This window comes from Miniopterus schreibersii, assembly GCF_964146895.1.
Source record: "Miniopterus schreibersii genome assembly, chromosome: 3".
Lineage (NCBI taxonomy): Eukaryota > Metazoa > Chordata > Mammalia > Chiroptera > Miniopteridae > Miniopterus > Miniopterus schreibersii.
In genome coordinates, this window is record NC_138103.1 from 73,366,613 (window position 1) to 73,382,248 (window position 15,636).

The 15,636-nt window shown below is 41.3% G+C and overlaps 1 protein-coding gene across 1 annotated transcript in view; it reads right to left on the minus strand.

Moving 5' to 3' along the window:
* Positions 1-10,897: 10,897 nt before the first annotated feature.
* Positions 10,898-15,636, minus strand: part of RGS7BP (regulator of G protein signaling 7 binding protein) — an 85,746-nt gene continuing 81,007 nt past the window's right edge. The window contains exon 6 of the mRNA XM_081131480.1: positions 10,898-14,921. Within this exon, the coding sequence (XP_080987606.1) occupies positions 14,830-14,921 (92 nt within the window). The 3' untranslated portion in view covers positions 10,898-14,829. The remainder of the gene's footprint in view (positions 14,922-15,636) is intronic.

The following is a 15,636-nucleotide window of genomic DNA, read 5'->3' on the forward strand; positions in this document are numbered from 1 at the left end:
GCAGCACAGAATGCAATGTCAACTTAAAGAGGCAGAATTGTTTTTAGGTATGCCAGGCCCAATTAACTGAAGGTATTATTATTTATGAAGGAGGGTGTATCAGTCAGAGATGAGGTTGGTCATCCGTCTATGCTTAAGAACATGAGTTCCAGAAGCCATGTGTTAGCAGAGCCCAGCCACACTTGTGCTGGGGAAAGGATGCCTGGACCTGCGCTTGGAGGCAGAAATATTCCTTTTTCTGGATGTGGCCAGATCAGGTTGTTTTAGCCTGATGCTTTCAGATGTTCAGGTTACAGCTAACATTCCGTACTCTGACTCTATTATCACCACGTAACTACTATCTGATTATAATTTTGTTTTCTGTGAAATATGATTACAGGAAGAAAACAACTTGACCAGAAAACATAACTATCCATTAACACTAGCAATTCCATTTCTCATTGCAAATTAATCAATCGGCATTCTGGTTTATGCATTCATTTTTGTGAACTTAATGTGATTCTTAATATGTTAGTGTGAGTCTCCTGAGACTCTGCTGATAAATCAGGTTTTGAAGTTTTAACACTGAGACCTAGAACCCCAGAATGAGGTAAATTCAGCAAGGAAATGAGGGAGACTTTCTAAAGTGATCTGTATTGGGTATAATATACCTACAATAAAATACACTTTTGTTTTTGGTGAATATTTCTGAATTTTGAAAAACCATACTGTCTTGTAACCACCACAATCAGGATATAGATCATTTCCCTCACCTCAAAAAGTCCCCTTATGCCCTTTCATAAGTCTATTGCCTCCCTTTCTCCCCAACAACACTGATCTCTTTTTTTGCCCCTATAGTTTTGCCTTTTCCAGAATGTCATATAAATAGAATCATTTCGCACGTAGCCATCTGAGTCTGGCTTCTTTCACTTAGCACAATGTATTTGAATGTCATCTGTGTTGCTGCATGTGTCAGTCATTTTTCCTGTTTCTTATGATAAATATTCATCATATGAATGCATGATGATTTGTTTATTGACCAGCTGATGGGCACTTGAGTTATTTCCAGCTTTTGGCTCTTGAAGAATAGAGACACTATAAGCACTCACTCCAAGCTTTTGAATGCACATGCTTTCACTTCTCTTGGGTAAATACTTTGGACTGAGATTGATGGGATGGTGAGTGTGTGGTTTAACTTGAGAAGAAACCGCCACACTCTCCTTCAGAGCGGCGTGCAGGCTCCCGTGTTCCATGTCCTTGGAAGCACTTTGCATTGTCAGCATGTGTTTTCTGCCTACTTCTAATGGGTATAGAGTTATCCCACTGTGGTTTTATTTTGCATATTCCCAAAGACTAATTATGTGGAGCATTATTTGTATATTTAGTGGCTATCCTCTTGAGTAAAATGTTGCTTATTTTTTTTATTGGATTTTTGTTTTCTTTTTAAACTTCAAGAGTTCTTTATATATTTTGGATATCAACCTTTCATCAGATATGTATTTTATAAACACTCTCTCCCAATCCGTTACTTGACTTTTAATTTTTGAACAGTTTTTTTCAAAGAGCAGAAGAAGTTTTTAATGTTCATGGATTTTAGTGTTATCAACGTTTCTTCCAGGGGCTGTGCTTTTCATGTCACACCTAAGAAATCTTTGCCCAAGTCCCAAATATTTTTTCTAGAAGTTTTATAGTTTTAGATCTTACATTTGAGTTTTAAATTTATTTGAGCATATCTGGAACTATCTCTGTTTTCTCCAGTGTCAGTGTTTCTGAACCATTTGTTTGATGATAATCTTTCTATTTCCAGTCGCATGCTATTCTCAATGTCTGCGAGCCTTGTCTGCTTATGCTCAAGAATGAGAGGTTGAAGCTGACTGCAAGTGGTGGTTGACTAATGGCTTCATCCTAGGGTGAGGCACACAGCACAGGCTCGATCATTAGAATCTTGTGGCATAATAGTTTTTGAACTATAGTGTGTCCCCCAAGAATGTATACACACTTTGAATGATTGTAAAGTCAGTGTTCATTAATATAGAGTTCATTTTCAAAATTTAAAAGAATCTACAGAAATGAATAATTTTTTTGGTCAGTGCCTGCTTTCAAACTGATCACCGTTCTGGTCCAGGCCTTGCTGATCACGTGAAGCAATGGAATTGCAAACATCAAGGATCATTTCGTTCGGTATTTGTGTGTCCTCAATTCAACTCTTGCGGGTTTTGTACCATAAGCTTTATCTTTTATGTACCCCCATAAAAAAGTTTAGTGGAAAATTTTCTTTGTTCAAAGCTTAGTCTGGCTTCACCCATTATTTCAAATCAGTTAAACCTGAAAAAGAGTAAAAATTAAGTGAGTTATCAGCTGTTAAAGTGTGTGTACATGTTTTTGGGACACTGTTTTCACCTGGTTGCCCTTTATCACTGTGCCAATTTTCAACTGAACCGTTCACTTCCACGACCATGCTCTGTTGTATTTTCATGAAGTAAAGCTACTTTAGGTTCAGTAAGCACACAATCCATCTTTGACTCCAGTTTGCTATTTTTCCACTCCTCTTACCTCTTACTTGAAGGTGGTTCCCTGCTCTGTAACAGGTCACACAATCTTCTTAGTTCAGTGACACACTTGCCACAGCGATATGTAACAAAAGCGAAGTTTCACCTTGATCTAGATTTGGGGAAGTATGCAATTGCACCGATGTTCTAGAAACTCATGGGCGTGTAGAAATCACTTTCAAATTTGTGAGAAAGTAATACTCAGGGAAGTGACTTCTGGATTGAGGGAGGGAAGTGGGAAGCTGTATCTCTAGTGGGCAGCTGGAGGAGGTGGAGGGCCATCTGACCAGGGGTCACAGTCGGGGTTCTGAATGTCGGGGCGATATGAATGCTGGCTCCACTCTGCCCCTAACTTGGGGTGAAGACTCTGCTCTCCATCCATATGGAGGATGACTTCTGATACGGGTAAGGAACGAAGTGAATCCCTCAGAGATACACAATGCACTGTGTTAGGAGGGTCAAGGGGATTTTTTAAAAAATGGAATCAGATTGGAACCAATTTCCCATGAGAAAGCTGTCCCCCTGATGTAGTGAATTCTTTTTTCCTCTCTTCCCTCTCAGACACCTACTGCAGTAAATGGGTTTGTGATGGCTTTTCCTTAGGCATGTCATTCCACCTTACAGATGAGGTGACTGAAATCACTGTGACCCGGGGCCACGTAGACTGAGGAGCGAGCAGACTTCTGCAGGAGTGAGGGCTGAATGCAACCCGGGGCCCAGGAGGCCTTTGGGAGGCCCCCGCCTGTTACAGTTTCCCAGGCCGGTAGAGCAGCGGAGCTTTCACTCCTGACGCTTCCTCACAACTTCTTCACGCAAAAGTTGCTTTTGTAGAGTTAAGATCTAATAGCTGAGGCTCAAGCATTATAAAATTGTAGCTCAATAATGGGACTTTTTGACATCTATGTTAATTTATTGCTTTTGGATTATGTTTACCTGCCATATATTGATGAAGACAGAGCTCAAAGAACTTAGAACATAGTTAAACCTCTTAGGCAGTCTCAACCTCACCATTCATGGGAAAACGGTAGTTGCCATGTAGAGAGTAAAATGCTAGGAGGAAAGCCCAGGGTCGAGAGAGAATTGTTTTGTTGATTGAAAAGATATCCATGCCTTTGACATACCAGGTGATCAGAAATTAATATTAACAAGCTATTCATTCAAAATAGTTATCCAAGGATGACTGTACCAGCCACTTTTCTGGGCTCTGGGGAATAGCAGTGACCAAAACCAGAAAATAAACCCCATCCTCATGCAACTTACATTCTGCTCAAAGAAGATATGAGTAAAAATATGTAAATTCTGTCACATGTTAGAATCTGATAAGCTCTCTAGAAGAAATGGGTCACATTGAATAAAGTTGACATACTTTATTGGGAAAAAAATGGCAGCGTATAGAGGAAAGGATTTACTGGAATGGATCTACTATGAGACTGGAAAACCCACCAGCTAATTGTTTTCCTTGGGAGGGTTCAGAAGACACTTTATTTTTCAAGGCAATGGGGAATGTAACAGCAGCATCAATATAGAGCTGGGTGTCCATCCTCTATGGGCCAGGGCTGATTGTAGATGCTGTTAAGGAACTGGGCTCCTAATAGCAATGGGGGTGCTAGGATCCTGGATTTGCAAAGGCTGGGTGAGAGCCCCTAACCATCACAAGTATGGTGGGCATGATTCCTGTAACGGGCAGAAAGATCAGAATGGCAGCTGGAGAGGCTGACCTGCAGGTATCTTTGGAGATGGCTAATAATGGTGATCGTGGCATTCCTAGGGGTAAGACAAGTGGGTAGGGTATTACTTTATATATAGAATTTGAAGAGATAAAAAAAATGGATGAGCAGGAGGCTGATATCTGCTTCCCCAAAGGAAAGTGACAATCTCTTACCCAGTTTCCAGACCTGAGACAGTTATCTAGACCCAAACCTGTCTACTGAAGGAGAGGCTGCATGGACATTGAGACAGTGGTCCCTGCAAGGTTACAAAGTTTATACACTAGTGATTCTCCTAGTCCTTTCCCAAAGGGCCCTATAACCATTTATCCAGGTAACCAAACCATGGGCAAAGGAGATGATCTAGATCTTTCAAGGAATTCAGATATAAGATCTGAGTAGAAACTGATACCCAGGGACCCAACATGTTAGGGGAAGAACAAATGGAGGTAAGGTCATGGATGGAGTCCTAACCCAGATCTGGCTCAGCTGTGTCTGTGAACACATCGGGTAATTATTTATCTGGTTCCCAAACATATGACTTTATAGACATACTTAGCAGTTGGCAGTACTATCTCACTGATTTCTTGACCTGTAAGGAAGAGCTATTGTAGTAGGAAAGGATAAATGGAAGTTCCCTAAACTTTCTTCCATTCTCACCAAGACAGTTAATCAAATCAAGGCTATTATTATTACAAATCAAGGCTAACGGAAGATATCCAGTGGTGGTGGTCCTTATCATATCCCTCATTTAATTCACCAGTTTGGCTCCTCCAAAAACTGGATGGGTCATGGCAGATCAAGTGCATGGCCACAGGCTTATCTAGGAAGCCCCAATAATAGCTGCTGGCTGAATGTGGTGTATTTACTATAACAGATTAATACAGCCTCAGGTATGTGTCATGAGACTTTAACACACTTTTGAAGGTCTCTACTAATTGTGCTTTATTAGACAGAAAAAGATACAAGAAGTGTGAAGAGGATCAGGATTTAGAGATGCCGTGGGTCCCTGAGTTGCTACTTTTAGCTTCCCTGCAACAAATTCTCCATCCTTAAGTGTCCCCAGCAGAGGTTTTACTGGGGGCAGGTGGAGAGGAAATTCCTAAAAGCCTGGGATGAGTTTTTATCAACCAGCAATTGCATGGGCACTGATACAAATTATGCCAGGTTGTTGTGGACTTTTATCTAACAATGAGAACATAGAGGATGGGACTTTATGTGCTCACTGTATAATATTATGACTTAGCAGCTATGTACCTGGGGTACAGCCCAACTCCATGTCCTCAGATGACCTTTCAGAACCAGCCTTTCTCTACCACTAGTAGACCTCACATGTCTGCAGCACTCTATGTTCTCACTGTATCATGTTTATTTTAGTCATTGAGTGGTTGGATGCCTGGCATTTAGCATAACTCCATGTCCTTAGATGACCTTTTGGAACAAAGCTTCTCTGTCCCTAGAAGACCTCACCATGCCTCAGACCGGAATAGTCAGATCCTATTGATCTGAGCGTTCTTTCAAGAGGACATCACATCTGTCCACTATGTTAATGACATCATGTTACCTGGACTTGGCTAACATGAAGTGGTGAGGACTCCACATTCCTTAGTAAGTCATGCAGACTGCAGAGGATGGGAGATAAACCTTACAAAGCTAAAGAGGCCTGCTACATCTGTGGCATTTTTAGGAGTCCAGTGGTCTGGAGGATGCTGAGTCATCCCTCCAGAGTAAAAGATAGGAACGTCCCCTGTGCCTCCTATCAGCCTCTCAGGTTTTGGAGGCAGCAAATTTCAGTTGGGGTAGGTAAATAAAGCTCTGCCTTATTTATTAGGTAACTAGGGGTGCTAGTTTGAAGTGGGTCCCAGAACAAGAAGAGGCTTTATAGCAGGTTTAGGCTTCAGCATAAGCAGCCTTATGACCTGGGCCATATCTTCTGGCAGAAGCCATGGTGTTAGAGGTTTCTGGGTATAAAAGGATGCAATAGAGACTCTGTTGGATGCAAACTCCAATAAGAGGGTCATGGTACAGACCCTTAGAATTCGAAAGCAGGCTACATGAAGCAGAGAATAATTTTCCACTTGAAAAGCTGCTCCTGGCAGAGGTGCAGGCTGTGAATGGGTCCAGCAGCATTGGCTTTGGGAATAATGGTCCCCTAAAGATGTTCACATCCTAATTCTTGGAATCTGTAAATATTAAGGATCTTGAGATGGGAAAATTATCCTGAATTATCTGGGTGAGCCCAGTGTAATGGCAAGGGTCCCGATGTGAGGAGGCAGAGTCAAGGGAGGACATGTGGTGATGGAAGTAGGAGTCAGAGAGAGAGGGAGAGAGAGAGAATTAAAGATACTGTGCTGCTGGCTTGAAGATGGAAAAAGGTGTCACAAGCCAAGGAATGCCGGAGTCCTCTGATGCTGGAAAGGAAAGGAAATAGATTCTCCCCTAAGGCATCCAGAAGCATACAGGTCTGCTGACCCCTTGAATTTAGGCCAGTGAAACTGATTTTTGACCTCTAGAAATGTAAGTGATTAATTTGTGTTGTTTTAAGCCACTAAGTTTGTGATAATTTGCTACAACAGCAGCAATAAGAAACTAATGCGGGCTTTTCTCACCAAGACGAATTTATCTACAGCCACTGCTGAATGTCCATTTTTTTTGGCAACAGACTGACGCTGTGTCCTTGATTCAATACCATTCCTTGGGGAGAAGAACCTGCTCCTTGGTGACAAATTGACTATTTCTAGGCTGGCTAGGGTTAACCTGCTTCCTGCGTGTGGGTTTGCCATTACCAACCACCTGTGGGGCTTCAGCCAGCACCAGTATCCACGGACTCACAGAGTGTCTGATCTACTGACGTGGGACCCATTTAACATTATTATCTAAGACCAAGGACCTCACTTTATAGCAAAGGAGTGAAAACACTACTGTGGGATCCACTCTTCTACACATACTCCACCAAGCAGAAGCTGCCATCCCAAGAGAGTGGTGGCATGGCCTCTTAAAAGAGAGGACACCTTGCAATGTTGGGTGCTAACCTTCAGAATTCACTAGAATCCTTAAATAAGTCAATGGTCACTATATGGTTCTGGTCACCAATACACAGAATGTGTGTGTTCAAAAATCAAGGAGTGAAAATAGGCGTGGTCCCAGGGATGCACTGAGGAATTTGTGCTTCTTATCTGCAGGTCTAGAATGTGTGTCTGGAGGTCCTAGGCCCTAGAGCAGAGGAAATAAGAGTCCCACCAAACTTTAAGCTTCCACTGCTACCTGGTCACTTTAGGTTCCTCATGCCAGAAAACTAGTAGGCAGATGGAAGTTACCAAACTGACCGAGGTTATGGGTCCTGATCATCACGAGGAGACAGAGGAACTGCAACATAAGGGGGGCACAGAGGAGTGTGTTTGGCACTCAGATGACCCATCGAGTCATCTCTTGGTATGCTCATGCCCAAGTTTAGCTGTAAACGGGCAAGTACAGCAACCACAATCTACCGAAGGCCTGGTAACCAGTCTCCAACCGCTCAGGGGCGAGGGTCTGGGTCATCGCAACCCAGAAGAGCCAGAGTAGGATGAGGGGGAGCTAGAAGGGGCGGTTAGAGAAGGGACAGGATGAGTGTCAGCTATATAGTCTTGAGACCAACTGAAAAGTGGGGGCTGCGGCTTGTCCCTTCACCCTCTTTTTATATATGTGAATGGTCGTCACGGAATCCAGAAGCTATACCTGGATGGAGCAGGTCGATGCGAGGAGCTGGTGGATCTGAGCAGAGCTGGGCGCGAACTGTAGCGGGTCTGTGGTGTCTGTTCTGAGCCAGGGCACCGTCTCGGCGGCCGAGAACGCTGGCTGCTCGGGGCAGTATGCATTATTTTACATCTCGCTTTCTTGCGTTCAACATTATTATGGTTTCATTCTTTTATGTGGTTGTATACAGCTGAATGGAGTCCATTCCATTTTACTGCTCTACAGCACTCAATTATATCACTGTAACACAATTTACTCTTCCATTCTTCTGTTAATAGATCTTTAAATTGTTTACGCCTGTGTCTTTGAATACACACACAGTTCTGTTGGTCTCCACCTAGGAGTGAAACTGTTGGGTCCCCATTTCACAGCTCTATGGGTGTGAAGCTATCTTCCTACATGGTCTTCTGGAAACTATTGTTTTGTTACCATTTACCTTAAGGTCAACAATCAACTTGGAATGAGGCAAGAGAGAAGTTTAATTTTTTTCATATGCAAACCAATTTGCCGTTTGATTTAAAAACACCATTTATTTAGAAGATTTCCCTTTGCCTACTGTTCTGCACACAGTCTCATGCATTGTTTCGTTTGTTGGATTTTCCTCATAAAAGAGCTTTGGTGTTAAGCAAGTAATTGCACAGTTATTGGGTTGAACCTTTTGTGATATTGGTATTGCCTTCGTTGTACTCTGAGGAAACTGAGGCTCACAGATGTTAATTTAGTGAACTGGTTCTTCCGCACAAAAATTTGCGTTATTAACACCCTAACTGAGATAGAGGTTTTCATTCATTCATTCATTCATTCATTCATTCATTCATTCATTTAACAGGTAACAGGGTGAAGACAGGGGACCCAGGTCTGCTAAGGCACTTGTCATCTTCATGTGTGTTCACTTCTGGCTCCAGGACAGTCCTTTCAGCTCCACCCTCAGCTGTCATTGCAGCCTCATGGGGAGAGGAAGAGCATGGCAATGCATGCCCCTTATTTCAGGGATGTTGCCTGGAAATCGCACAACCCCACTCATAACCTTTTGGCCTAGGTTCAAATGTATAGTTTAGCCACACCCTAGTGAGTAAAATAGTTTCCAAAATCTGTTTAATCCTTCCTCCGCTGACTTACTTTGACTTCTTGCTTTCTCTGACCTTTTCCCCTCTCCCTCCTTTCCTTACCTCCTGTCTCTCTTTCTTCCCCATACCCTTTCTCTCTCCTTCTCTCCCCCCTCCCTCTCCCCTCCCCTTTCCTCTTCCCCCTTCCTTTCCTTCTCCCCTCCCCTCCCCTCCCCTCCCCTCCCCTCCCCTCCCCTCCCCTCCCCTCCCCTCCCCTCCCCTCCCCTCCCCTCCCCTCCCCTCCCCTCCCCTCCCCTCTCCTCTCCTCTCCTCTCCTCTCCTCTCCTCTCCTCTCCTCTTTCTCTTCTCCTTTCTCCCCCCCCCTTCCTTTCTCCCTCCCTCTCTGGAGATGGAGAAGATGAGAGCAAGTGGCGAGTAACAATGTCTCTCTCACTTTTTATTCTTTTCTTAAAACTTTTATTAATAGTTTTTATTACACAAGTAATACATATTCATTGTAGAAAAATTAGAAAACACAGAAAAGCAAAAAGAAAAATAATCACCCATAATCCCACTACCCATAAATAACTACTATTAACATTTAATGTATGTCCTTCTAGCTTTCTTACGCATATATACACATACATAGATAGATTTATATATAATTTTCTTTTTTACAAATATTGTATCATACTACCCATACTGTTTTATAACATGTGTTTTATATTTTAATATATATTGTGAACATTGCTCTTTATTCCCTGAAAAATTATACAGACACTACATGCTCATTGTGGAAAATTCAGAAATTACAGATATGCAAAAAGAAAATACAGTTGCTCCAAATCTCACCTCTCAGAGATAAAAGCTGTTAACGTTTTAGCAAATACCTTTCAGACTCTTTAATGCACGCATGTAAATGTATATTTTTAAAGTGGATTTCTTCTGTAACTTTCTTTTTTCACTGGACAATATAGTGTGTTCGTTTCCACACACATACGTACGGTGCTTATGCTTAATTGCCGCCCGGTATCCCACTGAAGGACCCACCATACGCAGCCAGCCCCATACTGTACACGTACATTTTTCCAGTCCTCCAAATATCGCTGCTATAAGCGTCCTTTCTCGCATATATTTTTTGAATAATGAGTGACTGTAACTTAGAGCATTTTTTCTGACCTTTTCAAGGAGAATCTCTCTAAAATGAAATTATCTGGCATACACGTAAAATATATTGCAAAATATTTTCCAGAAAGGTCTACTCAATTTACACTCTTATTGACTCTATAAGAGAATATTCATTTCCACACTTCCTTCTGACCCTGGGCACTTTAATTCTTTATACTATTTGCCTTTCTGATACACAAAAAGGGATATATTATAATAATTTGCAGTTTTGATGACTAGTATATTCAAATCATTTCATTCAGATATTTATCATTAGTGCATTATTTAAATTTATGGTATATTGCCCGTTAGTGTCCTTGGCTCAATTTTCTACTGGAAAGTTTGATATTTTTTGGGGGGGAGGTGTCATAAACTATCATTTATTTATGAATTGATTATTCATTCATTCAATAAATATGTTTTTAGTATTTGCTTTGTGTCTAGCACTGTTAGGTGTTGAAGATATAGCAGTAAGAAAAATAGACATGGTTGCTGCCTTCCAGTTCAGTGGATGTAGACAATTAAATAAGCAATAAGGGAGAACCTGCAGCAAGAAAAGGAAAGGGTGACATGGGAACGTTTGGCCACGCAGGGAGTTGGAGACCATGGAAACTTCTCAAGTGGAATTTAAGCTCTTGATGCATGTTACAGGTCTACGCTTTTTGTTGCTTATATTTCAACTTTTGTTTTCTCTTAATCTGGTTTATTTTTTATTGTATAGGAGTTTTGGATTTTTAATTGGTCAAATCCATCTTTTCCCTTGTGGCTTCTCCCTTTGGTGTCCTGCTTAGGAAGGCTTTTTTCCCACAGAAAATTACATAACTATTCATCAGTATTGCCTGCTAGTCCTTTTGAATGTTTATTTATGTGCTTTAGCATTTCAATCTTTACTGCACCTAGACTATTTTGATGAAATTTATGAGGCATAGACTAATATCTCCCCCTCCAATGGTTAGCCAGTTATCCCAATATCATTTACTTAACAATCATGGATTTGAAATGTCATCTTTAAAATGTACTCCATTCTTCTATGTTCTGGGTTTATTTCTGGACTTTATATTTAATGCTAATGATTTATTTTGAGCCAATACCACTGCTGCTTTTTTTCATCCCACCTATAGTTACTTTAAAATTGAGCATTTTGCATTCGGTGACATTCTAGAATACAAAGAAATGCTAGACATTGCTTAGGTATGTGTGTGGGGTGGGAAGTTCATTGGGATGATACCCCTAATCCTTTCAACTTTGAGACTTCCAGTCTGAAATTCATACGGGATCATTGTTACTCTGGCCCATTTGTTTGCTGTCTAAAATCATTAGATGCTTTTATACTTGGTATTTGCTTCCCCCCCTCACTGTAAAGCTCAGCTTTCAGTAGGTGGCAGCATTGCCAAACAGTAAGTATCCCAATGTTACAGGAGCACCAAGGAGCAAAATGATCTGGCAGGCTTTTAGAATTTCCCCAGCAGCTTTCATTAGAGGAGGCCCCAGGGCCATGCTACTTCTGAAGTCTTCTTTGTACTCTAGAAAAATGGCACGAGCAAAACATTAGTGGACCGTATTTTAAAGTGCCACCTTGGCCTTATGGGCACTGTGCCTTCAGGCCCCACCATTGACTCATATAAAGCCTGGAAATGTGGTTTTAAATAATGCCATTATGGTGGGATTCAGGTGATTTTTATTTCTTTATACTTGGTGGTATTTTTTTCAGATTTCCTACAAAGGACATATATTTGCTTCTGTAATCTTAAAAAAAAAAAAAGGTAACATGGGGTATTAAAAATAGGGTGGTAAAATGGATGATTGTGTGCCAGAAAATGTTCACACCCCTTTTTTGTCACGCATGTGAGTACATGCAGCAAAATGGATTCACTGTTCTCCCCGTATCCCTAGAGATCAGTTCAGTGTTATTGCTCATCTGGAAGCAGATTCCCAGCAGGAAGCTGAGACAGTAGAACTCTACCTCATGGAACTACACCTGAGAAAGTCCTTTGGCAGGGAGAGGAGAGGGGGGTCAGCTGCTAAAGAGATGCGTTGGCATGTCTAATGCGAGACGGTGAATCACCTGTTGAGACTATGAGCCAGTGTAGGTTATCAGGACTTTGAGGACCAAATTTGATTTTAGGCCCTGCCACTGAAAAAAGATCTACAAATCTTGGAGTGTGTCTAAGGGAACTACAAAACTGATCAAAGGCTGGGAAACAGGCACTATGAATATAGAAGATAGAGTGGCTGAATTTATTTACCTTAGGTATGGAAAGCCTAGCTAGGGAATTAGACAAATTCCCATCTCCATGAAATGCTACTATGGCCCTCCCAGACATGGAGGTGAGACCTGAATTTATTAACAGTCTTCAGTTGTACAAAGCACAATTGCACGGAAGGTAAGTGTTACTTTTACGCTGAGACTAAGAGACTAAGGCTAGAGTGAGCACAAATTAACCGAGCAGAAGTGGCTTAGGCCAGGCATTTAGAAGAACGTGCTGAACATCAAGGTTGGACTTATCAGTTAATAACTTTGCATGGATTAGTAGGAACTAGAATGAAGCTAGGGGATTAACACAGTAGAAAGGTGGGACAGGATAGAGACGGAGTGGGAACGTGCCAAATTGGGCTACTTCATAATCTCTAAAACAACAGACCTGAAGTTCATTAACCCCAGGGGTTAGAAATGAATGGCATTCAGGAAAGGTTATTAAGCTTTATTCAAACCTGGTTTATGAAAATCAGGGTTTGCAGATCAGGTAAATCTGGGAATGGTCACCTGCTCTGAAGGGAAACACTCACCCCAGGAGTCTTTTAAATAGCGCGTTCCCACACTGTTGTGCGGTACTGGATTTAGAAAACTGTGACTTTCTCATGTAACTTTCAAGGGTGCTTCTTTACATGAGGCCAGGCATCCCTATCACCAGGCATCCACAACCAGGTCATTGGAGCACAACTTTGGTCTCTAAGAATAAGGCAATGGCCAGCTGGTATGATCTAGCCGAGACCGGCACAGCCTTTGAGATCTCTCCCAACCCTTTAATCCCTTCACTTTCAATTAAAAAAAGCTAGGAGACAGTTCCAAAGATAATTTCCACAACATTAGATATTACGTTGAACTATAGGAAACTGCCATTTCTTAGGTCGAAACAGTCAAAAAGCAGCAATTGCATATAATTCAACCTAATACAATAATTATTTTAGTAATTTGTCTGTACCTCTCTTTGTCTTCACTAAAGCTAAAGGCTTTAATATGCTTAGTTCTCAGGTCAAAATAGTGCTGGACATGTAAATGCCTGTGCACATGAAAAGGAAGAAATTATAGGGTTGGGATTCGAGATGGGCTTTGAATAAACCACTTAGAGGCATCTACTCATCCTTTGATTATACTGGACACTGGTGCCTCTTGTCTGACTTCAGGATTTTTCAGACTATGGAAAGAAGGAAGGGAGTCCAAAGGCCTCATCTCTTAGCCCACGGGGAATCCTGTCTGGGAAACGGGCCAAGGGAAGAAGGGGGAAGGGAGCAGAATGTGTACCATGTTACACGTTTAGTGGAGGAGGAGCGCGCCAAGGAAGCTGTGAGCAGAGAGCCAGAGCGCGGCTTCCTCCTTTCTAAAGTATAGTATTGCTTCGTGTGTCCTGCTTTCAAGAATCTGCATAAGACACCAAGTACACATTGGGAAAGTCATATCTGCATAGTCATCTAACATGAGACAAGCTTAGCTGAACTAAGAAGACTTTATTAACAATGTAAAATGTTAAATATTTTTACGATCTGAGCTAATTCCAGCATGCCCTAAAAGAGTTAACACTATGCTGATGTGCAGACTTCATGCTTCAGATTTCAGTTAGAACAAAATGTGATAATATTCAAATTTTACATTTGAGGGTAATTGTATATGTCACTACACCATTTCCTAACTGGATTACTTCACTCTCCAAGAAGCTGAAAAAGACATCATTGGATCGAAAGAAATTAGTTGCCATATGCATTGTAAGAAGGTATTAGGATTACTGTGTATTTACAAAATTTAAATACTTTTTAATATGGTTTTTGTTGCATTATAAATTAAGATATTCTTCTGTTGAAGCTCTTAGATTCTGACAGAATGGAAGACTAAATGTAAATGAAAGCAGAGAAAGCAATAGGCGAAGTGGAGTGTTTGCTTATAATATTTCTAATGATATTGATCGATTGGATTTCAACAGTTTTTCAGTTTTAAATAGATTTCTATGTTTAAAGACTTCTTCCATATATGATAAATTGTTAACATGAGATCAGCAAGAGCTACAGATTTACTATTATACATGAAGTAATTTTTCTTTGTATAATACATTTTAAAAAACCTTTAAATAATTAAAAAATCATAATTCTTGCATCTGTCATGGTATGGTTTGGAGCAGACATGCACAATGTTAACTTTAAAAATCCTTTTAAAAACAGCCTACTTTTTGAATCTGTTTGTTTTTTTTTTTTTCCCTTGACAGCAGCTACTTTCAAATGTAAAATCATTTAAAAGGGCAGAGAGAGGCAGGTAAAAGTAATAAGGAAGCATAGAAAACATAGTCAAAAACCAATAACTGGTTCAGCTGTCTGGAGGTCCTCTGCTTCTGTGATCGTTTTCAGGTCTCCCCGGGGTGGGTTTCCAGGAGGAATTGTCTAGCTTGAGACGAGACAACAGAGCCCAAAGAACCTTCTCTTCCGTCTTCTAACCAGGGGGTAGGAAGTTAGGTTTAGAAGGCTGCTGTCATCTGTGATGGGACAAAGTACATATAAGTGAGGTACGGACAAAAACTTCTTAGTATTAATTGGTTTTAAAAATGCCCTGTCCTTTGAATCAAGGTTTCTTAACCTTATCACCACTGACATTTTAGACCAGATAATTCTTGTTGTTGGGGGTGGTCCCTGTCACTGTAGCATGTTTAGCAGCATCCTTGGCCTCTACTCACTAGATGCGAGTAGCAACTTCCCTACCAGTTGTGACAAAGAAAAATGTCCCTAGATATGGCTAAATATTTCCTGGGAGAGGGGCAAACTGCCCACAGTTGGGAACCACTGCTTAGAATTGAATGTAACCTGCTTAGAGGCCAACTTTCAGTTGGGAGAAGTATCGATTCTCAGGAAGAGCCCACGCGTTGGGTAAGGTGGGCTCCTTTTCTGAAGTCACCTCTAGCGACTGTGACTTACTGTTATTTACTAGCTCTGTGACTTTGAACATGCTACTTAAACTCACTAAGCTTCAGTTTCTCCATCTGTCAGTAGGGGTTCATGTTACTTAGATGAAGATTAAGTGAAATACTCGGTGAAAAACATTTAGCTTGGGCGGATACCTTGGTGCCTGGCAGAGAACAGAGCTCAGTCAGTAGAGCTGCTCAGAACTATTCCCCTCTGTGCGGGACCATTGCCTTGCCCCACTCACCACTTCATACCTCAGAACGAGGTTTCAAGGATTCCCTGCTCAGTCTT